The sequence below is a fragment of the Oncorhynchus nerka genome, linkage group LG27 (assembly GCF_034236695.1).
Source record: "Oncorhynchus nerka isolate Pitt River linkage group LG27, Oner_Uvic_2.0, whole genome shotgun sequence".
NCBI lineage: Eukaryota > Metazoa > Chordata > Actinopteri > Salmoniformes > Salmonidae > Oncorhynchus > Oncorhynchus nerka.
In genome coordinates, this window is record NC_088422.1 from 98,527,918 (window position 1) to 98,551,138 (window position 23,221).

The 23,221-nt window shown below is 47.6% G+C and overlaps 1 protein-coding gene across 3 annotated transcripts in view; it reads left to right on the top strand.

The window, feature by feature from the left end:
• Nucleotides 1–1,292: 1,292 nt before the first annotated feature.
• LOC115122658 (lactase-like protein) overlaps nt 1,293–23,221 on the top strand; it is a 28,552-nt gene continuing 6,623 nt past the window's right edge. For 2 of the 3 annotated variants that reach the window (XM_065012421.1, XM_065012423.1), the window contains exons 1-9: nt 1,293–1,445; nt 2,556–2,718; nt 3,392–3,552; nt 3,701–3,788; nt 5,170–5,279; nt 6,553–6,681; nt 17,255–17,350; nt 17,466–17,682; nt 22,306–22,580. In XM_065012421.1, coding sequence (XP_064868493.1) covers nt 2,598–2,718; nt 3,392–3,552; nt 3,701–3,788; nt 5,170–5,279; nt 6,553–6,681; nt 17,255–17,350; nt 17,466–17,682; nt 22,306–22,580 — 1,197 coding nt within the window. In that variant the 5' untranslated portion in view covers nt 1,293–1,445; nt 2,556–2,597. The other variant, XM_065012422.1, reaches the window with a different exon arrangement.

The window sequence follows — 23,221 nt, forward strand, 5'->3', positions numbered from 1 at the left end:
GACAGAGCTGGTGTAACTGAGTCAGGTTTGTAGGCCTCCTTGCTCGCACACGCTTTTTCAGTTCTGCCCGCAAATTTTCTATGGGATTGAGGTCAGGGCTTTGTGATGGCCACTCCAATACCTTGACTTTGTTGTCCTTAAGCCATTTCACCACAACTTTGGAAGTGTGCTTGGGGTCATTGTCCATTTGGAAGACCCACCCAGCTTTAACTTCCTGACTGATGTCTTGAGATGTTGCTTCAATATATCCACATAATTTTCCTTTCTCATGATGCCATATATTTTGTGAAGTGCACCAGTCCCTCCTGCAGCAAAGACTTGTGGAGGTCTTGGCTGATTTATTTTGATTTTTCCATGATGTCAAGCAAAGAGGCACTGAGTTTGAAGGTAGGCCTTGAAATACATCCACAGGTCCACCTCCAATTGACTCAAATGATGTCAATTAGCCTATCAGAAACTTATAAAGCCATGACATCATTTTCTGGAATTTTCCAAGCTGTTTAAAGGCAACTTAGTGTATGTAAACTTCTGACCCACTGGAATTGTGATACAGTGAATTATAAGTGAAATAATCTGTCTGTAAACAATTGTTGGAAGAATTACTTGTGTCATGCACAAAGTAGATGTCCTAACCGACTTGCCAAAACTATAGTTTGTTAACAAGAAGTTTGTGGAGTGGTTGAAAAACGAGTTTTAATGACTCCAACCTAAGTGAATGTAAACTTCTGACTTCAACTGTAAATCTAACATAACTTACATATAACATTCCTATATACACTCTTCAGCAGTTCTTCAGCTGTCCCCCTAGAAGAACCCTTGTTGGTTCCAGGTAGAACCCTTTTTGGTTCCAGGTAGAACTCTTTTAGGTTCCATGTTTAAAGGATTTTACATGGAACTCAAAAGGGTTCTCCCTGGAGCCAAAAAGGGTTCTTCAAAGGGTTCTCCTATGGGGACAGCCGAAGAACCCTTTTATAGGTCTTAGATTGCATCTATTTTGTCTCCTAAGAGTGTAGAAATCAAATCCGGATATTTCAATGAATCTAATTGTAGACATAGTCCCATAGATAGGAGCCTATAGTACAACTCTCTGAGGCTGACCTGCATGTGTATAGATCACACTGTCTGACACTCACTTTGCTTACAGTGGAGAAAAAAAACAGCCCATTTCCAAAAGTTCTGTTTGCCCCAGCAGATTACGCTCACACTCCATTGACTTTGAATGGGGGTGGGGGTGGGGGTGGGGGGGTCCTGACTGCTCGCCCAATGGGGCCCCTGAATAGAGGTAAAACTTACTGGACGTTTCGCGGTGCCGTTCCTGTAACATCGGGTGCTGTAACCTCGACCCCTGAGGATCTGTGAGAATGAATTAGGTCCAGAAACCTGTGGATCTTTCTTCCATTTTCAGATTTGTTTCCAACGGGGACAAACGCAGGACCTTTAAACAGGTGGGCATGTAACTATATGTGGTTCTGGGGAGAGCTGGTGAGGAAAGACAGCAGGGACAGAAGGAACAGACAGAGAGACAGGGACAGAGATAGCTACCTAGATACACTGTAGTTAGGCTGTGGAAGGGGGCATATTTTTGGTCTATATTCGTAAAAACATTTTCACTCACTTTTCTAAATGAGACACTGAAGGATGTTGATGATCAGTTACTAGACCTGGGTACCTCTGCCGGGACGGGATCAGTTTGACATGTCGCTGATACTGACTGTGTTAGACAAGTTGACGTACTTTCTGTCTTTAATTACATTTTGCGTCAGTGTATCTCATGGCTGGTTGAAATGAGACTAGATCATTCCTTTAATCTTCATTTGGGGCCTGAGAATTATATGGTGTCAGTGTATCTCATGAACTATTGCTAATTTCTGAGTTCAATCCATTCTGTAGAGATGTTTTCCCGTGTGAGTTCATTAGGATGCTTTTATCCACAGGCGTGGGATACCTGTCACCTCTGTGTAAGTCTCTGTTCAATCTTCATTTCATAATGGAGCTGGAAGGGTTTTGTTTGTGTCATTTCTATCAGTAATATATGCAAATATATTAGCATATTGTTTGTATCAACTCAGAGTGGTAGATATGTCTTGAGATAAAAAAATATCTGCAGTTTGAGCTCTGCATCATATGAAGACAATGGTGTTAATTACACAGATGAGTGTTTATGTATGATCTGAGATCAGTTTAACCTCATTGGCATTAAAGTAAAAGTTGTTAATCATACAGATGTAATTGTCTCCATTAGATGAGTGTTTATGTATGATCTGAGATCAGTTTAACCTCCATTGTCTAGATCTGAGATCAGAGTGTTTAAGTTAAAAGTATGATCTGTTTAGATCTGAGATTTTTACTCGTTGGCAGTAAAGTTAAAAGAAGAAGACGTAACACTTTCTATGAAAGTGCAGTGTTTATGTATGATCTGAGATCAGTTTTTACTCGTTGGCATTAAAGTTAAAAGAAGAAGACGTAACACTTTCTATGAAAGTGCAGTGTTTATGACACTGACTACGAGTGTCCATAGTAACCGTATGTCATATGGTTCTTCCTTCTATGTGCAGCTGTGACCGGAGACAGTGAGCCACCTGTGAGAGATCAACACCATGTCCCTACAGCGGATGCTGAAGCTGCTCTATGCGCTGGTGCTGTGTGTGTCAGCCAACGAAGACTTCGACTGGACCAAGAATGAACGCGGATCATTCTACTACGGCACCTTCCCAACTGGTAGGCTACCGGACAGGGAGAAATGCAGAAATGACTGAATCATGATTGTTTAAAAAAAATAAAGGTCTATTACTGACATCAAAACATAGTTATAAAAAATATATATGATCTGCAGAAAAAAAAGATAAACAAACTGCTAAAAATATACATTTAATGGCAGAAATTAAGATGAGAAAGAGAGAGCACAAGAGAGGACGAGAGAGAGAGAGAGAGAGGCCTACATTTTTATCACAGAAATCAAGATTTTATAGAGAGAGAGGCCTACATTTTTATCACAGAAATCAAGATTTTATAGCTAATACAGGAGAGAGAGAGAGAGAGAGAGAGAGAGAGAGAGAGAGAGAGAGAGAGAGAGAGAGAGCCTACATTTTTCACAGAAATCAAGATTTTATAGCTAATACAGGAGAGAGAGAGAGAGAGAGAGAGAGAGGCCTACATTTTTATCACAGAAATCAAGATTTTATAGCTAATACAGGAGAGAGAGAGAGAGAGAGAGAGAGAGAGCCTACATTTTATCACAGAAATCAAGTTTTTGTAGCTATTACAGAAGAGAGAGAGAGAGAGACAGAGACAGAGAGAGAGAGAGAGAGAGAGAGACAGAGAGAGAGAGAAATTGTAAAGTATTTTCTCCCAGGAAGGAAGAGTTCTTGCTAACCTCTATATCTCTCTGAAGGGTTTTCCTGGGGGGCTGGGGGCTCTGCGTACCAGACAGAAGGAGCCTGGGACAAGGATGGCAAAGGATTGAGCATCTGGGACGTGTTTGCCCACAAGAAGGGAAAGATCTTCCTCAACGACACCGCAGACCACTCCTGCGAAGGATACTACAAATTCAAGGTGAATGGACTGAATAGACCGTAGACACATTATCCCCATGTAGTCAGAAGTAGTGCACTGCAAAGTGAATCGGGAGCCATTTGAGATTTGAACCATATGGCTCCGTCACAATTGACACCCTTGACATGACATCGTCAATATCTCCTAGGATGACATCACCTTGATGAAGGACATGAAGTTTAACCACTATCGTTTCTCCATCTCCTGGCCAAGGATATTTCCCAATGGAATCAAAGGTAAATGCTCCATACCTCATAGACCAGATTCCCCACTGAACATACCTCATAGACCAGATTCCCCACTGAACATACCTCATAGACCAGATTCTCCACTGAACATACCTCATAGACCAGATTCTCCACTGAACATACCTCATAGACCAGATTCTCCACTGAACATACCTCATAGACCAGATTCTCCACTGAACATACTTCATAGTCCAGATTCTCCACTGAACATACTTCATAGTCCAGATTCTCCACTGAACATACTTCATAGTCCAGATTCTCCAGTGAACATACTTTATACATCAGATTCTCCACAGAACATACTTCATAGTCCAGATTCTCCACTGAACATACTTCATAGTCCAGATTCTCTACTGAACATACTTCATACTTCATAGTCCAGATTCTCCACTGAACATACTTCATAGTCCAGATTCTCCACTGAACATACTTCATAGTCCAGATTCTCCACTGAACATACTTCATACTCCAGATTCTCTACTGAACATACTTCATAGTCCAGATTCTCCACTGAACATACTTTCTCCATAACATCTTCAGATTCTCCACTGAACATACTTCATAGTCCAGATTCTCTACTGAACATACTTCATAGTCCAGATTCTCCACTGAACATACTTCATAGTCCAGATTCTCCACTGAACATACTTCATACTCCAGATTCTCCACTGAACATACTTCATACTCCAGATTCTCCACTGAACATACTTCATACTCCAGATTCTCCACTGAACACTACTTTCTCCATAAGCTCTTCAGATTCTCCACTGAACATACTTCATACTCCAGATTCTCCACTGAACATACTTCATACTCCAGATTCTCCACTGAACATACTTCATAGTCCAGATTCTCCACTGAACATACTTCATAGTCCAGATTCTCCACTGAACATACTTTATACATCAGATTCTCCACAGAACATACTTTATACTCCAGATTCTCCACTGAACATACTTCATAGTCCAGATTCTCCACTGAACATACTTCATACTCCAGATTCTCCACTGAACATACTTCATAGTCCAGATTCTCTACTGAACATACTTCATACTTTATACTCCAGATTCTCCACTGAACATACTTCATACTCCAGATTCTCCACTGAACATATATTTTAGTCCAGATTCTCCACTGAACATACCTTTCATAGTCCAGATTCTCCACTGAACATACCTTTTAGTCCAGATTCTCCACTGAACATACCTTTTAGTCCAGATTCTCCACTGAACATACCTTTTAGTCCAGATTCTCCACTGAACATACCTTTTAGTCCAGGACAAAGCTTAATAATCTGTGTCCGGGAAACAGGCCCTATACGTTCTCGTGAATGTTATAGCTAATGGTAATGTCCATTTCTCTTCTCCAGCTGATCACATCAATGAGAAGGGAATGAAATACTATGATGACCTGATCAACATGCTCCTGGACAATAACATCACACCAATAGTCACCCTGTACCACTGGGATCTGCCACAGGTGGGTACTGACTGACTGGCTACTGACTGACTGACTGGGTACTGACTGACTGGCTGACTGGCTGACTGACTGACTGACTCACTGACTGACTGGGTACTGACTGACTGACTGGGTACTGACTGACTGACTGGGTACTGACTGACTGACTGGCTGGGATCTGCCACAGGTGGGTACTGACTGACTGGGTACTGACTGACTGGGTACTGACTGGGTAGACTGAGTACTGACTGACTGACTGACTGACTGGGTACTGACTGGGTACTGATTGGCTGACTGACTGGGTACTGACTGGGTACTGATTGGCTGACTGACTGGGTACTGACTGACGGACTGACTGACTGGGTACTGACTGGGGACTGACTGGGTACTGACTGGGTGACTGACTGACTGACTGACTGGGTACTGACTGGGGACTGACTGGGTACTGACTGACTGACTGAGTACTGACTGACTGACTGGGTACTGTGACTGACTGACTGACTGGGTACTGACTGACTGGGTACTGACTGACTGGATACTGACTGACTGGGTACTGACTGACTGGATACTGACTGACTGGGTACTGACTGGGTCCTGATTGACTGACTGGGTACTGACTGACTGGATACTGAACCTTCCTCTCTGACCACCCAGGTCTTAAGTGACCTATGGTAACTTCCTGACTCTTGTGGACCTACCGAACCTTCCTCCTGACTGACTGACCTATAGTGGGTCCTGAACCTTGACTCCCTGGGTCTTGATTGACCTATACTGGGTCTTGTGTGACCTATAATACTGGGTCCTGACTGACTTGTGTGACCTATAGTAACCTTCCTCCCTGTTACCACCCAGGTCTTGTGTGACCTACCTTCCTCCCTGTTACCACCCAGGTCTAGACTAAAGGATGTGGGAGGGACCTGTAGTCTACCACCCAGGTCTATGAGTAGGGCCTCCTCCCTGTTATGTGTGACCTATAGTAACCTTCCTCCCTGTTACCACCCAGGTCTTGTGTGACCTATAGTAACCTTCCTCCCTGTTACCACCCAGGTAACCTTCCTCCCTGTTACCACCCAGGTCTTGTGTGACCTATAGTAACCTTCCTCCCTGTTACCACCCAGGTCTTGTGTGACCTATAGTAACCTTCCTCCCTGTTACCACCCAGGTCTTGTGTGACCTATAGTAACCTTCCTCCCTGTTACCACCCAGGTCTTGTGTGACCTATAGTAACCTTCCTCCCTGTTACCACCCAGGTCTTGTGTGACCTATAGTAACCTTCCTCCCTGTTACCACCCAGGTCTTGCAGGAGAAGTACGGTGGATGGCAGAACGCCAGCATGGTGAACTATTTCAACGACTTTGCCAACTTATGCTTTGAGCGGTTTGGTGACAGAGTCAAATACTGGATCACCTTCAACAACCCCTGGGTAAGACAATACATTACCCATAATACATGATCATAACACATTATCCATAACACATTATCCATAATGTATGATCACACACATTATCCATAATACAATATCCATGTTACATTATCCATAACACATTATCCGATTGACACACAGGCTGTGTTCCAAATGACACCCTATTCTCCATATAGTGCACAAATGTTTACCTGGGGCCATAGAACTCTGGTCAAAAGTAGTGCACTATATAGGGAATAGGGAGCCAGGGCTCATAGGACTCTGATCAAAAGTAACACACTATATAGGGGATAGGGTGCCATTTGGGAGACACGGTATATGAACCATAATCCTCCAGAAGACTACTGTAGATTAGCTTCACCATGAACCAGAGCCAAATACACGTGTCAAATACTTTCAAATAGGATGTATTTCAAAGTATTTGACACAATGTATTTTGACTCAGGACTTCCCTAAACATCATATTTAATAAGTCTTAATGTACAGGAATGCAGTGTTTTGTATCTGTGTTTGTAGTCTATTACTGTGTAGGGCTATGGGACTGTAGTCTATTACTGTGTAGGGCTATGAGACTGTAGTCTAGTGCTGTGGAGGGCTATGAGACTGTAGTCTAGTGCTGTGGAGGGCTATGAGACTGTAGTCTAGTGCTGTGGAGGGCTATGAGACTAGTCTAGTGCTGTGGAGGGCTATGAGACTGTAGTCTAGTGCTGTGGAGGGCTATGAGACTGTAGTCTAGTGCTGTGGAGGGCTATGAGACTGTAGTCTAGTGCTGTGGAGGGCTATGAGACTGTAGTCTAGTGCTGTGGAGGGCTATGAGACTGTAGTCTAGTGCTGTGGAGGGCTATGAGACTGTAGTCTAGTGCTGTGGAGGGCTATGAGACTGTAGTCTAGTGCTAGTGCTGTGGAGGGCTATGAGACTGTAGTCTAGTGCTGTGGAGGGCTATGAGACTGTAGTCTAGTGCTGTGGAGGGCTATGAGACTGTAGTCTAGTGCTGTGGAGGGCTATGAGACTGTAGTCTAGTGCTGTGGAGGGCTATGAGACTGTAGTCTAGTGCTGTGGAGGGCTATGAGACTGTAGTCTAGTGATGTGGAGGGCTATGAGACTGTAGTCTAGTGATGTGGAGGGCTATGAGACTGTAGTCTAGTGCTGTGGAGGGCTATGAGACTGTAGTCTAGTGATGTGGAGGGCTATGAGACTGTAGTCTAGTGATGTGGAGGGCTATGAGACTGTAGTCTAGTGCTGTGGAGGGCTATGAGACTGTGTTTATAGTCTAGTGCTGTGGAGGGCTATGAGACTGTAGTCTAGTGATGTGGAGGGCTATGAGACTGTAGTCTAGTGATGTGGAGGGCTATGAGACTGTAGTCTAGTGCTGTGGAGGGCTATGAGACTGTGTTTATAGTCTAGTGCTGTGGAGGGCTATGAGACTGTGTTTCTAGTCTAGTGATGTGGAGGGCTATGAGACTGTGTTTAGTCTAGTGATGTGGAGGGCTATGAGACTGTAGTCTAGTGCTGTCGAGGGCTATGAGACTGTGTTTATAGTCTAGTGCTGTCGAGGGCTATCAGACTGTAGTCTAGTGATGTGGAGGGCTATGAGACTGTGTTTATAGTCTAGTGATGTGGAGGACTATGAGACTGTAGTCTAGTGATGTGGAGGGCTATGAGACTGTAGTCTAGTGCTGTGGAGGGCTATGAGACTGTAGTCTAGTGATGTGGAGGGCTATGAGACTGTAGTCTAGTGCTGTGGAGGGCTACTGTAGTCTAGTGATGTGGAGGGCTATGAGACTGTAGTCTAGTGATGTGGAGGGCTATGAGACTGTAGTCTAGTGATGTGGAGGGCTATGAGACTGTAGTCTAGTGCTGTGGAGGGCTATGAGACTGTAGTCTAGTGCTGTGGAGGGCTATGAGACTGTAGTCTAGTGCTGTGGAGGGCTATGAGACTGTAGTCTAGTGATGTGGAGGGCTATGAGACTGTAGTCTAGTGATGTGGAGGGCTATGAGACTGTAGTCTAGTGCTGTGGAGGGCTGTAGTCTAGAGACTGTGTGGAGGGCTAGTCTAGTGCTGTGGAGGGCTATGAGACTGTAGTCTAGTGCTGTGGAGGGCTATGAGACTGTAGTCTAGTGCTGTGGAGGGCTATGAGACTGTAGTCTAGTGCTGTGGAGGGCTATGAGACTGTAGTCTAGTGATGTGGAGGGCTATGAGACTGTAGTCTAGTGCTGTGGAGGGCTATGAGACTGTAGTCTAGTGATGTGGAGGGCTATGAGACTGTAGTCTAGTGATGTGGAGGGCTATGAGACTGTAGTCTAGTGATGTGGAGGGCTATGAGACTGTTTATAGTCTAGTGCTGTGGAGGGCTATGAGACTGTGTTTATAGTCTAGTGATGTGGAGGGCTATGAGACTGTAGTCTAGTGATGTGGAGGGCTATGAGACTGTAGTCTAGTGCTGTGGAGGGCTATGAGACTGTAGTCTAGTGATGTGGAGGGCTATGAGACTGTGTTTATAGTCTAGTGCTGTGGAGGGCTATGAGACTGTAGTCTAGTGATGTGGAGGGCTATGAGACTGTGTTTATAGTCTAGTGATGTGGAGGGCTATGAGACTGTTTATAGTCTAGTGCTGTGGAGGGCTATGAGACTGTAGTCTAGTGATGTGGAGGGCTATGAGACTGTGTTTATAGTCTAGTGATGTGGAGGGCTATGAGACTGTAGTCTAGTGATGTGGAGGGCTATGAGACTGTAGTCTAGTGCTGTGGAGGGCTATGAGACTGTAGTCTAGTGATGTGGAGGGCTATGAGACTGTAGTCTAGTGATGTGGAGGGCTATGAGACTGTAGTCTAGTGATGTGGAGGGCTATGAGACTGTAGTCTAGTGATGTGGAGGGCTATGAGACTGTAGTCTAGTGATGTGGAGGGCTATGAGACTGTAGTCTAGTGATGTGGAGGGCTATGAGACTGTTTATAGTCTAGTGCTGTGGAGGGCTATGAGACTGTAGTCTAGTGATGTGGAGGGCTATGAGACTGTAGTCTAGTGATGTGGAGGGCTATGAGACTGTAGTCTAGTGATGTGGAGGGCTATGAGACTGTAGTCTAGTGATGTGGAGGGCTATGAGACTGTAGTCTAGTGATGTGGAGGGCTATGAGACTGTAGTCTAGTGATGTGGAGGGCTATGAGACTGTAGTCTAGTGATGTGGAGGGCTATGAGACTGTAGTCTAGTGATGTGGAGGGCTATGAGACTGTGTTTAGTCTAGTGATGTGGAGGGCTATGAGACTGTAGTCTAGTGATGTCTAGTGATGTGGAGGGCTATGAGACTGTAGTCTAGTGATGTGGAGGGCTATGAGACTGTGTTTAGTCTAGTGATGTGGAGGGCTATGAGACTGTAGACTGTAGTCTAGTGATGTGGAGGGCTATGAGACTGTAGTCTAGTGATGTGGAGGGCTATGAGACTGTGTTTATAGTCTAGTGATGTGGAGGGCTATGAGACTGTAGTCTAGTGATGTGGAGGGCTATGAGACTGTGTTTAGTCTAGTGCTGTGGAGGGCTATGAGACTGTAGTCTAGTGATGTGGAGGGCTATGAGACTGTAGTCTAGTGATGTGGAGGGCTATGAGACTGTAGTCTAGTGATGTGGAGGGCTATGAGACTGTAGTCTAGTGATGTGGAGGGCTATGAGACTGTGTTTATAGTCTAGTGCTGTGGAGGGCTATGAGACTGTAGTCTAGTGATGTGGAGGGCTATGAGACTGTAGTCTAGTGATGTGGAGGGCTATGAGACTGTGTTTATAGTCTAGTGATGTGGAGGGCTATGAGACTGTAGTCTAGTGATGTGGAGGGCTATGAGACTGTAGTCTAGTGATGTGGAGGGCTATGAGACTGTAGTCTAGTGATGTGGAGGGCTATGAGACTGTGTTTATAGTCTAGTGATGTGGAGGGCTATGAGACTGTAGTCTAGTGATGTGGAGGGCTATGAGACTGTGTTTATAGTCTAGTGATGTGGAGGGCTATGAGACTGTAGTCTAGTGATGTGGAGGGCTATGAGACTGTAGTCTAGTGCTGTGGAGGGCTATGACTGTGTTTATAGTCTAGTGATGTGGAGGGCTATGAGACTGTAGTCTAGTGATGGAGGGCTATGAGACTGTAGTCTAGTGATGTGGAGGGCTATGAGACTGTGTTTATAGTCTAGTGATGTGGAGGGCTATGAGACTGTAGTCTAGTGATGTGGAGGGCTATGAGACTGTAGTCTAGTGATGTGGAGGGCTATGAGACTGTAGTCTAGTGATGTGGAGGGCTATGAGACTAGTCTAGTGATGTGGAGGGCTATGAGACTGTAGTCTAGTGATGTGGAGGGCTATGAGACTGTAGTCTAGTGATGTGGAGGGCTATGAGACTGTAGTCTAGTGATGTGGAGGGCTATGAGACTGTAGTCTAGTGATGTGGAGGGCTATGAGACTGTATGTTTAGTGATGTCTAGTGCTGTGGAGGGCTATGAGACTGTAGTCTAGTGATGTGGAGGGCTATGAGACTGTAGTCTAGTGATGTGGAGGGCTATGAGACTGTTTATAGTCTAGTGATGTGGAGGGCTATGAGACTGTGTTTATAGTCTAGTGATGTGGAGGGCTATGAGACTGTAGTCTAGTGATGTGGAGGGCTATGAGACTGTAGTCTAGTGATGTGGAGGGCTATGAGACTGTAGTCTAGTGATGTGGAGGGCTATGAGACTGTGTTTATAGTCTAGTGATGTGGAGGGCTATGAGACTGTGTTTATAGTCTAGTGCTGTGGAGGGCTATGAGACTGTAGTCTAGTGATGTGGAGGGCTATGAGACTGTAGTCTTGATGTGGAGTCTAGTGCTGTGGAGGGCTATGAGACTGTAGTCTAGTGATGTGGAGGGCTATGAGACTGTAGTCTAGTGCTGTGGAGGGCTATGAGACTGTGTTTATAGTCTAGTGATGTGGAGGGCTATGAGACTGTAGTCTAGTGATGTGGAGGGCTATGAGACTGTGTTTATAGTCTAGTGATGTGGAGGACTATGAGACTGTAGTCTAGTGATGTGGAGGGCTATGAGACTGTAGTCTAGTGATGTGGAGGGCTATGAGACTGTAGTCTAGTGAGTGGAGGGCTAGACTGTAGTCTAGTGCTGTGGAGGGCTATGAGACTGTTTCTAGTCTAGTGATGTGGAGGGCTATGAGACTGTAGTCTAGTGAGTCTAGAGACTGTAGTCTAGTGATGTGGAGGGCTATGAGACTGTAGTCTAGTGATGTGGAGGGCTATGAGACTGTGAGACTTAGTCTAGTGCTGTGGAGGGCTATGAGACTGTAGTCTAGTGCTGTGGAGGGCTATGAGACTGTAGTCTAGTGCTGTGGAGGGCTATGAGACTGTAGTCTAGTGCTGTGGAGGGCTATGAGACTGTAGTCTAGTGCTGTGGAGGGCTATGAGACTGTAGTCTAGTGATGTGGAGGGCTATGAGACTGTTTATAGTCTAGTGATGTGGAGGGCTATGAGACTGTGTTTATAGTCTAGTGCTGTGGAGGGCTATGAGACTGTAGTCTAGTGATGTGGAGGGCTATGAGACTGTGTTTATAGTCTAGTGCTGTGGAGGGCTATGAGACTGTAGTCTAGTGATGTGGAGGGCTAGTGTAGTCTAGTGATGTGGAGGGCTATGAGACTGTAGTCTAGTGATGTGGAGGACTGTGTGTTATGAGACTGTAGTCTAGTGATGTGGAGGGCTATGAGACTGTAGTCTAGTGCTGTGGAGGGCTATGAGACTGTAGTCTAGTGATGTGGAGGACTATGAGACTGTGTTTATAGTCTAGTGATGTGGAGGGCTATGAGACTGTAGTCTAGTGCTGTGGAGGGCTATGAGACTGTGTTTATAGTCTAGTGATGTGGAGGGCTATGAGACTGTAGTCTAGTGATGTGGAGGGCTATGAGACTGTAGTCTAGTGCTGTGGAGGGCTATGAGACTGTGTTTATAGTCTAGTGATGTGGAGGGCTATGAGACTGTAGTCTAGTGATGTGGAGGGCTATGAGACTGTAGTCTAGTGATGTGGAGGGCTATGAGACTGTGTTTATAGTCTAGTGCTGTGGAGGGCTATGAGACTGTAGTCTAGTGCTGTGGAGGGCTATGAGACTGTAGTCTAGTGCTGTGGAGGGCTATGAGACTGTAGTCTAGTGATGTGGAGGGCTATGAGACTGTTTATAGTCTAGTGCTGTGGAGGGCTATGAGACTGTGTTTATAGTCTAGTGCTGTGGAGGGCTATGAGACTGTAGTCTAGTGATGTGGAGGGCTATGAGACTGTGTTTATAGTCTAGTGATGTGGAGGGCTATGAGACTGTTTATAGTCTAGTGCTGTGGAGGGCTATGAGACTGTAGTCTAGTGATGTGGAGGACTATGAGACTGTGTTTATAGTCTAGTGCTGTGGAGGACTATGAGACTGTAGTCTAGTGCTGTGGAGGGCTATGAGACTAGTCTAGTGTGTTTATAGTCTGTGGAGGGCTATGAGACTGTAGTCTAGTGACTGTGGTGAGGGAGGACTATGAGACTGTGTTTATAGTCTAGTGATGTGGAGGGCTATGAGACTGTGTTTATAGTCTAGTGATGTGGAGGGCTATGAGACTGTAGTCTAGTGCTGTGGAGGGCTATGAGACTGTAGTCTAGTGATGTGGAGGGCTATGAGACTGTAGTCTAGTGCTGTGGAGGGCTATGAGACTGTAGTCTAGTGCTGTGGAGGGCTATGAGACTGTAGTCTAGTGCTGTGGAGGGCTATGAGACTGTAGTCTAGTGATGTGGAGGGCTATGAGACTGTGTTTATAGTCTAGTGATGTGGAGGGCTATGAGACTGTGTTTATAGTCTAGTGATGTGGAGGGCTATGAGACTGTAGTCTAGTGATGTGGAGGGCTATGAGACTGTAGTCTAGTGATGTGGAGGGCTATGAGACTGTGTTTATAGTCTAGTGATGTGGAGGGCTATGAGACTGTAGTCTAGTGATGTGGAGGGCTATGAGACTGTGTTTATAGTCTAGTGCTGTGGAGGGCTATGAGACTGTGTTTATAGTCTAGTGCTGTGGAGGGCTATGAGACTGTAGTCTAGTGATGTGGAGGGCTATGAGACTGTGTTTATAGTCTAGTGATGTGGAGGGCTATGAGACTGTAGTCTAGTGATGTGGAGGGCTATGAGACTGTAGTCTGAGTGATGTGTAGAGGAGGGCTATGAGACTGTAGTCTAGTGATGTGGAGGGCTATGAGACTGTAGTCTAGATGTGGAGGAGGGCTGAGACTGTAGTCTAGTGATGTGGAGGGCTATGAGACTGTGTTTATAGTCTAGTGATGTGGAGGGCTATGAGACTGTAGTCTAGTGCTGTGGAGGGCTATGAGACTGTAGTCTAGTGCTGTGGAGGGCTATGAGACTGTAGTCTAGTGCTGTGGAGGGACTATGAGACTGTAGTCTAGTGCTGTGGAGGGCTATGAGACTGTAGTCTAGTGATGTGGAGGGCTATGAGACTGTAGTCTAGTGATGTGGAGGGCTATGAGACTGTAGTCTAGTGATGTGGAGGGCTATGAGACTGTAGTCTAGTGCTGTGGAGGGCTATGAGACTGTAGTCTAGTGATGTGGAGGGCTATGAGACTGTAGTCTAGTGATGTGGAGGGCTATGAGACTGTAGTCTAGTGATGTGGAGGGTGGAGGGCTATGAGACTGTAGTCTAGTGCTGTGGAGTCTGTAGTCTAGTGCTGTGGAGGGCTATGAGACTGTGTTTATAGTCTAGTGATGTGGTGAGGGGAGGGCTATGAGACTGTAGTCTAGTGCTGTGGAGGGCTATGAGACTGTAGTCTAGTGATGTGGAGGGCTATGAGACTGTAGTCTAGTGCTGTGGAGGGCTATGAGACTGTAGTCTAGTGCTGTGGAGGGCTATGAGACTGTATTCTAGTGCTGTCTAGAGACTGTAGTCTAGTGGTGGAGGGCTATGAGACTGTAGTCTAGTGCTGTGGAGGGCTATGAGACTGTAGTCTAGTGATGTGGAGGGCTATGGGACTGTAGTCTAGTGATGTGGAGGACTATGAGACTGTAGTCTAGTGATGTGGAGGGCTATGAGACTAGTCTAGTGATGTGGAGGGCTATGAGACTGTAGTCTAGTGATGTGGAGGGCTATGAGACTGTAGTCTAGTGATGTGGAGGGCTATGAGACTGTAGTCTAGTGATGTGGAGGGCTATGAGACTGTAGTCTAGTGATGTGGAGGACTATGAGACTGTAGTCTAGTGATGTGGAGGGCTATGAGACTGTAGTCTAGTGATGTGGAGGGCTATGAGACTGTAGTCTAGTGATGTGGAGGGCTATGAGACTGTGTTTCTAGTCTAGTGATGTGGAGGGCTATGAGACTGTAGTCTAGTGATGTGGAGGGCTATGAGACTGTAGTCTAGTGATGTGGAGGGCTATGAGACTGTGTTTATAGTCTAGTGATGTGGAGGGCTATGAGACTGTAGTCTAGTGATGTGGAGGGCTATGAGACTGTAGTCTAGTGATGTGGAGGGCTATGAGACTGTAGTCTAGTGATGTGGAGGACTATGAGACTGTAGTCTAGTGATGTGGAGGGCTATGAGACTGTAGTCTAGTGCTGTGGAGGGCTATGAGACTGTAGTCTAGTGATGTGGAGGGCTATGAGACTGTAGTCTAGTGCTGTGGAGGGCTATGAGACTGTAGTCTAGTGATGTGGAGGACTATGAGACTGTAGTCTAGTGATGTGGAGGGCTATGAGACTGTAGTCTAGTGAGTGGAGGACTCTGTAGTGTGATGTGGAGGGCTATGAGACTGTAGTCTAGTGCTGTGGAGGGCTATGAGACTGTAGTCTAGTGATGTGGAGGGCTATGAGACTGTAGTCTAGTGATGTGGAGGGCTATGAGACTGTAGTCTAGTGATGTGGAGGGCTATGAGACTGTAGTCTAGTGCTGTGGAGGGCTATGAGACTGTAGTCTAGTGATGTGGAGGGCTATGAGACTGTGTTTATAGTCTAGTGCTGTGGAGGGCTATGAGACTGTGTTTATAGTCTAGTGATGTGGAGGGCTATGAGACTGTAGTCTAGTGCTGAGACTGTAGTCTAGTGGGAGGGCTATGAGACTGTAGTCTAGTGATGTGGAGGACTATGAGACTGTAGTCTAGTGATGTGGAGGGCTATGAGACTGTAGTCTAGTGATGTGGAGGGCTATGAGACTGTAGTTTATAGTCTAGTGATGTGGAGGGCTATGAGACTGTAGTCTAGTGATGTGGAGGGCTATGAGACTGTAGTCTAGTGCTGTGGAGGACTATGAGACTGTAGTCTAGTGAGGACTGAGACTGTAGTCTAGTGATGTGGAGGACTATGAGACTGTAGTCTAGTGATGTGGAGGGCTATGAGACTGTAGTCTAGTGATGTGGAGGGCTATGAGACTGTAGTCTAGTGATGTGGAGGGCTATGAGACTGTAGTCTAGTGCTGTGGAGGGCTATGAGACTGTAGTGCTGTCTAGTGTAGTCTGTGGAGGAGGACTATGAGACTGTAGTCTAGTGATGTGGAGGGCTATGAGACTGTAGTCTAGTGCTGTGGAGGGCTATGAGACTGTAGTCTAGTGATGTGGAGGGCTATGAGACTGTAGTCTAGTGCTGTGGAGGGCTATGAGACTGTAGTCTAGTGATGTGGAGGGCTATGAGACTGTTTATAGTCTAGTGCTGTGGAGGGCTATGAGACTGTGTTTATAGTCTAGTGCTGTGGAGGGCTATGAGACTGTGTTTACTGTGATGTGGAGGGCTATGAGACTGTAGTCTAGTGATGTGGAGGGCTATGAGACTGTAGTCTAGTGATGTGGAGGACTATGAGACTGTAGTCTAGTGATGTGGAGGGCTATGAGACTGTAGTCTAGTGATGTGGAGGGCTATGAGACTGTGTTTATAGTCTAGTGATGTGGAGGGCTATGAGACTGTAGTCTAGTGCTGTGGAGGGCTATGAGACTGTAGTCTAGTGCTGTGGGGCTAGGGCTATGAGACTGTAGTCTAGTGCTGTGGAGGGCTATGAGACTGTAGTCTAGTGCTGTGGAGGACTATGAGACTGTAGTCTAGTGCTGTGGAGGGCTATGAGACTGTAGTCTAGTGCTGTGGAGGACTATGAGACTGTAGTCTAGTGAGTGGAGGACTATGAGACTGTAGTCTAGTGCTGTGGAGGGCTATGAGACTGTAGTCTAGTGCTGTGGAGGGCTATGAGACTGTGTTTAGTCTAGTGATGTGGAGGGCTATGAGACTGTAGTCTAGTGCTGTGGGAGGGACTATGAGACTGTGGAGGGCTATGAGTCTAGTGCTGTGGAGGGCTATGAGACTGTAGTCTAGTGATGTGAGGGCCATGAGACTGTGTTTATGTGTGGAGGGCTAGACTGCTGTGAGGGCTATGAGACTGTGTTTATAGTGATGTGGAGGGCTATGAGACTGTAGTCTAGTGATGTGGAGGGCTATGAGACTGTAGTCTAGTGATGTGGAGGGCTATGAGACTGTAGTCTAGTGATGTGGAGGGCTATGAGACTGTAGTCTAGTGATGTGGAGGGCTATGAGACTGTGTTTATAGTCTAGTGCTGTGGAGGGCTATGAGACTGGAGAACATGCACCTGGACTGAAGCTGAAGGGCACTGGGGCCTACAAAGCTGCCCACCACATTATCAAGGTAATCACTAATTGTTTATAATATAATTATATTTAATATTGTCAGTAATCTAATACCATATATATTGGCCTAGTGTACCGTCCCCCTGATACAGAATAATATATCATTTGATCAGGCACATGCTAAGGTTTGGCACACCTATGACACTCAATGGAGAAGCAAACAGAAAGGCTTGGTTGGGATCTCGTTGTTGTCAGACTGGGGGGAGCCAGTGGACCTCACCAACCAGAGAGACATCGAGGCAGCAGAGAGATATGTCCAGTTCTACATGGGCTGGTTCGCTACACCCATCTTCAACGGGGACTACCCTCAGGTCATGAAAGACTACATAGGTAAGTCACGTATTGTCACAGCTAGGTGTTCCATTTCCACGAACAACCCACAGCCCGCTAGTCTGAGGCTAGTACTGTTCAGACCAGGTTAGTAGAAAATGTACTAAACTAGCCCACTAGCCTGAGGCTAGTACTGTTCGTAGTCTGTGTGGAGGCCAGAGACGGTTATAGTCTAGTGATGTGGAGGGCTGTTCAAACCAGGCTAGTAGAAAATGTACCCAACTAGCCCGCTAGCCTGAGGCTAGTACTGTTCAGACCAGGCTAGTAGAAAATGTACCCAACTAGCCCGCTAGCCTGAGGCTAGTACTGTTCAGACCAGGCTAGTAGAAAATGACTTAAATGTAAAATGTAAATGTAGTCCGCTAGCACGAGGCTAGTACTGTTCAGACCAGGTTAGTAGAAAATGTACCCAACTAGCCACCTAGCCTGAGGCTAGTACTGTTCAGAACAGGCTAGTAGAAAATGTGTGGAGGGCTAGCCACCTAGCCTGAGGCTAGTACTGTTCAGACCAGGCTAGTAGAAAATGTACCCAACTAGCCACCTAGCCTGAGGCTAGTACTGTTCAGACCAGGCTAGTAGAAAATGTACCCAACTAGCCACCTAGCCTGAGGCTAGTACTGTTCAGACCAGCCTAGTAGAAAATATACCCAACTAGCCCCTAGCCTGAGGCTAGTACTGTTCAGACCAGGCTAGTAGAACATGTACCCAACTAGCCACCTAGCCTGAGGCTAGTAGAACATGTACCCAACTAGCCACCTAGCCTGAGGCTAGTACTGTTCAGACCAGGCTAGTAGAACATGTACCAAACTAGCCACCTAGCCTGAGGCTAGTACTGTTCAGACCAGGCAGATTATAGACCCGGGAAACAAAATGGTGGTTTACACTCCAAAAGGGTTCAACAGCTGTCCCCATAGGAGTACCCTTTTTGGTTCCAGGTAGAACCCTCTGTGGAAAGGGTTCTACATGGAACCCAAAAGGGTTCTGTAACGACTTTCCTCCTCTTCCTCTTCGTCCGAGGAGGAGTATGGATCGGACCAAAACGCAGCGTCGTAAGTGTCCATATTGATTTATTCAAAACCACACAACTGAACACTGGAACAAAAATAAACGTGAAATCTACAAAACCGAAACAGTACCGTGTGGCCCAAACACTCACACAGAAACCAACACCCACCCACCAACAGTGAAACAGTACCGTGTGGCCCAAACACTCACACGGAAAAAACACCCACAAACCAACAGTGAAACAGTACCGTGTGGCCCAAACACTCACACAGAAACAAACACCCACCCACCAACAGTGAAACAGTACCGTGTGGCCCAAACACTCACACGGAAACAAACACCCACAAACCAACAGTGAAACAGTACCGTGTGGCCCAAACACTCACACGGAAACAAACCCCACCCACCAACAGTGAAACAGTACCGTGTGGCCCAAACACTCACACGGAAACACACCACAAACCAACAGAGAAACAGTACCGTGTGGCCCAAACACTCACACGGAAACACCCACCCACCAACAGAGAAACAGTACAGTGTGGCCCAAACACTCACGGAAACCAGCACCCACCCACCAACAGAGAAACAGTACCGTGTGGCCCAAACACTCACACGGAAACACCCACCCACAAACCAACAGAGAAACAGTACCGTGTGGCCCAAACACTCACACGGAAACAAACATCCACCCACCAACAGAGAAACAGTACCGTGTGGCCCAAACACTCACACGGAAACCAACACCCACCCACCAACAGTGAAACAGTACCGTGTGGCCCAAACACTCACACGGAAACAAACACCCACCCACCAACAGAGAAACAGTACCGTGTGGCCCAAACACTCACACAGAAACCAACACCCACCCACCAACAGTGAAACAGTACCGTGTGGCCCAAACACTCACACGGAAACACCCACCTAGTGATGTGGAGGCAGAGAAACAGTACCGTGTGGCCCAAACACTCACACGGAAACCAGCACCCACCCACCAACAGAGAAACAGTACCGTGTGGCCCAAACACTCACGGAAACCACACCCACCCACCAACAGAGAAACAGTACCGTGTGGCCCAAACACTCACACGGAAACCAGCACCCACCCACCAACAGAGAAACAGTACCGTGTGGCCCAAACACTCACACGGAAACCAACACCCACCCACAGAGAAACAGTACCGTGTGGCCCAAACACTCACACGGAAACAAACACCCACCCACCAACAGAGAAACAGTACCGTGTGGCCCAAACACTCACACGGAAACAAACAGTGAACCAACAGTGAAACAGTACCGTGTGGCCCAAACACTCACACGGAAACACCCACCCACCAAACCAACAGTGAAACCGTGTTACCTAAGGCCCAAACACTCACACGGAAACAAGCACCCACCCAAAAACCAACATAGAAAAAGTACCGTGTGGCCCAAACACTCACACGGAAACAAACACCCACAAAACAACAGAGAAACAGTACCGTGTTCCCAAACACTCACACGGGGAACAAACAACCACAAACCAACAGTGAAACAGTACCTGTGCTGGCCCCAAACACTCAACACGGAAACAAACACCACTGTCACAAACCAACAGATGAAACCCAGGTTACCAGAGGTCAAAGGTTATGATTCTCAATCAGAGACAAGTAACGACACCTGCCTCTGATTGAGAACCATACTAGGCTGAACACAAAAACCAACATAGAAAACCAGCAGGGTGACATATACTCCCACCTCCCTCACGCCCTCCCAATGTCAACATATACTGCCCACCCCAACTCACGCCCAATGTCCATACTAAAACAAAGAATAAAATAACAGAACTATGGTCTCCAGAACGTGACAGGTTCTTCAAAGAGGTCTCATATGGGGACAGCCAAAGAACCATTTTAAGTTCTAGATTTCTTTCTGAGTGTACTTGCCTGGCTGGCCAGTGTCCAAAATCCCTGCCAACATGGAACAGGACATAGAAACTTATACGTGTCACTGTCACATCTGATGTCTTTTTCCACACAGACAAGATGAGTGCCCAGCAGGGTTAAGGGTCAGAGGTCAATGTCAGGTTAGAGGTAATCTGGTCATCTCTAATCTGGTCTGGTCTCCAGGTAGGAAGAGTGCCCAGCAGGGTCTGGGTAGCTCTTGCCTCCCCGTCTCTCCTCCCAATGTCAGGGTTAAGGGTCAGAGGTCAACGGTCATAGTGTAATCTGGTCTCTCTCTCTCTCTGGTCTCCAGGTAGGAAGAGTGCCCAGCAGGGTCTAGGAACCTCCCGTCTCCCTGTCTTCTCCTCCCAATGTCAGGGTTAGAGGTCAACGGTCATAGTGTAATCTGGTCTCTCTCTGGTCTCCAGGTAGGAAGAGTGCCCAGCAGGGTCTAGGAACCTCCCGTCTCCCTGTCTTCTCCTCCCAATGTCAGGGTTAGAGGTCAACGGTCATAGTGTAATCTGGTCTCTCTCTGGTCTCCAGGTAGGAAGAGTGCCCAGCAGGGTCTAGGAACCTCCCGTCTCCCTGTCTTCTCCTCCCAATGTCAGGGTTAGAGGTCAACGGTCATAGTGTAATCTGGTCTCTCTCTGGTCTCCAGGTAGGAAGAGTGCCCAGCAGGGTCTAGGAACCTCCCGTCTCCCTGTCTTCTCCTCCCAATGTCAGGGTTAGAGGTCAACGGTCATAGTGTAATCTGGTCTCTCTCTGGTCTCCAGGTAGGAAGAGTGCCCAGCAGGGTCTAGGAACCTCCCGTCTCCCTTTCTTCTCCTCCCAATGTCAGGGTTAGAGGTCAACGGTCATAGTGTAATCTGGTCTCTCTCTGGTCTCCAGGTAGGAAGAGTGCCCAGCAGGGTCTAGGAACCTCCCGTCTCCCTGTCTTCTCCTCCCAATGTCAGGGTTAGAGGTCAACGGTCATAGTGTAATCTGGTCTCTCTCTGGTCTCCAGGTAGGAAGAGTGCCCAGCAGGGTCTAGGAACCTCCCGTCTCCCTGTCTTCTCCTCCCAATGTCAGGGTTAGAGGTCAACGGTCATAGTGTAATCTGGTCTCTCTCTGGTCTCCAGGTAGGAAGAGTGCCCAGCAGGGTCTAGGAACCTCCCGTCTCCCTGTCTTCTCCTCCCAATGTCAGGGTTAGAGGTCAACGGTCATAGTGTAATCTGGCCTCTCTCTCTCTGGTCTCCAGGTAGGAAGAGTGCCCAGCAGGGTCTAGGAACCTCCCGTCTCCCAGTCTTCTCCTCCCAATGTCAGGGTTAGAGGTCAACGGTCATAGTGTAATCTGGTCTCTCTTCTCCAGGTAGGAAGAGTGCCCAGCAGGGTCTAGGAACCTCCCGTCTCCCTGTCTTCTCCTCCCAATGTCAGGGTTAGAGGTCAACGGTCATAGTGTAATCTGGTCTCTCTCTGGTCTCCAGGTAGGAAGAGTGCCCAGCAGGGTCTAGGAACCTCCCGTCTCCCAGTCTTCTCCTCCCAATGTCAGGGTTAGAGGTCAACGGTCATAGTGTAATCTGGTCTCTCTCTCTCTCTGGTCTCCAGGTAGGAAGAGTGCCCAGCAGGGTCTAGGAACCTCCCGTCTCCCTGTCTTCTCCTCCCAATGTCAGGGTTAGAGGTCAACGGTCATAGTGTAATCTGGTCTCTCTCTGGTCTCCAGGTAGGAAGAGTGCCCAGCAGGGTCTAGGAACCTCCCGTCTCCCTGTCTTCTCTTCCCAGGAGAAGAGTTACATCAAGGGCACCTGTGACTTCCTGGGTATTGGCCACTTCACCACGCGCTACATCACCCAGAAGAACTACCCGTCTGGCCGTGGGAACAGCTACTTCACCGACCGTGACCTGGTAGAGCTGGTGGACCCTCGCTGGCCCGACCCCGGCTCTGAGTGGCTCTACTCTGTCCCCTGGGGATTCAGACGCCTGCTCAACTTCGTCAAGGTATAATACACAACTGTTAGTGTGGGCAGGTCCTACCTGACAGACTTGGGTTAAATATATGATGTATTTGTCTCCCCGTCTCCCCATCCCGTCTCCCTGTCTCCCCACCCCGTCTCCCTGTCTCCCCACCCCGTCTCCCTGTCTCCACACCCCGTCTCCCTGTCTCCATACCCCGTCTCCCTGTCTCCACACCCCGTCACCCTGTCTCCTCACTACCCCGTCTCCCTGTCTCCTCACCCCGTCTCCCTGTCTCCCCACCCCGTCTCCCTGTCTCCCCACCCCGTCTCCCTGTCTCCCCACACCATCTCACCACCCTGTCTCCCCACCCCGTCTCCCCGTCTCCCCACCCCGTCTCCCCATCCCGTCTCCCTGTCTCCCCACCCTGTCTCCCTGTCTCCTCACCCCGTCTCCCTGTCTCCCCACCCCATCTCCCTGTCTCCCCACCCCGTCTCCCTGTCTCCCCGTCTCCCTGTCTCCCCACCCCGTCTCCCTGTCTCCCCACCCCGTCTCCCTGTCTCCACACCCCGTCTCCCTGTCTCCCCACCCCGTCTCCCTGTCTCCAAACCCCGTCTCCCTGTCTCCCCACCCCGTCTCCCCACCCCTCCCTGTCTCCCCATCCCGTCTCCCTGTCTCCCCACCCC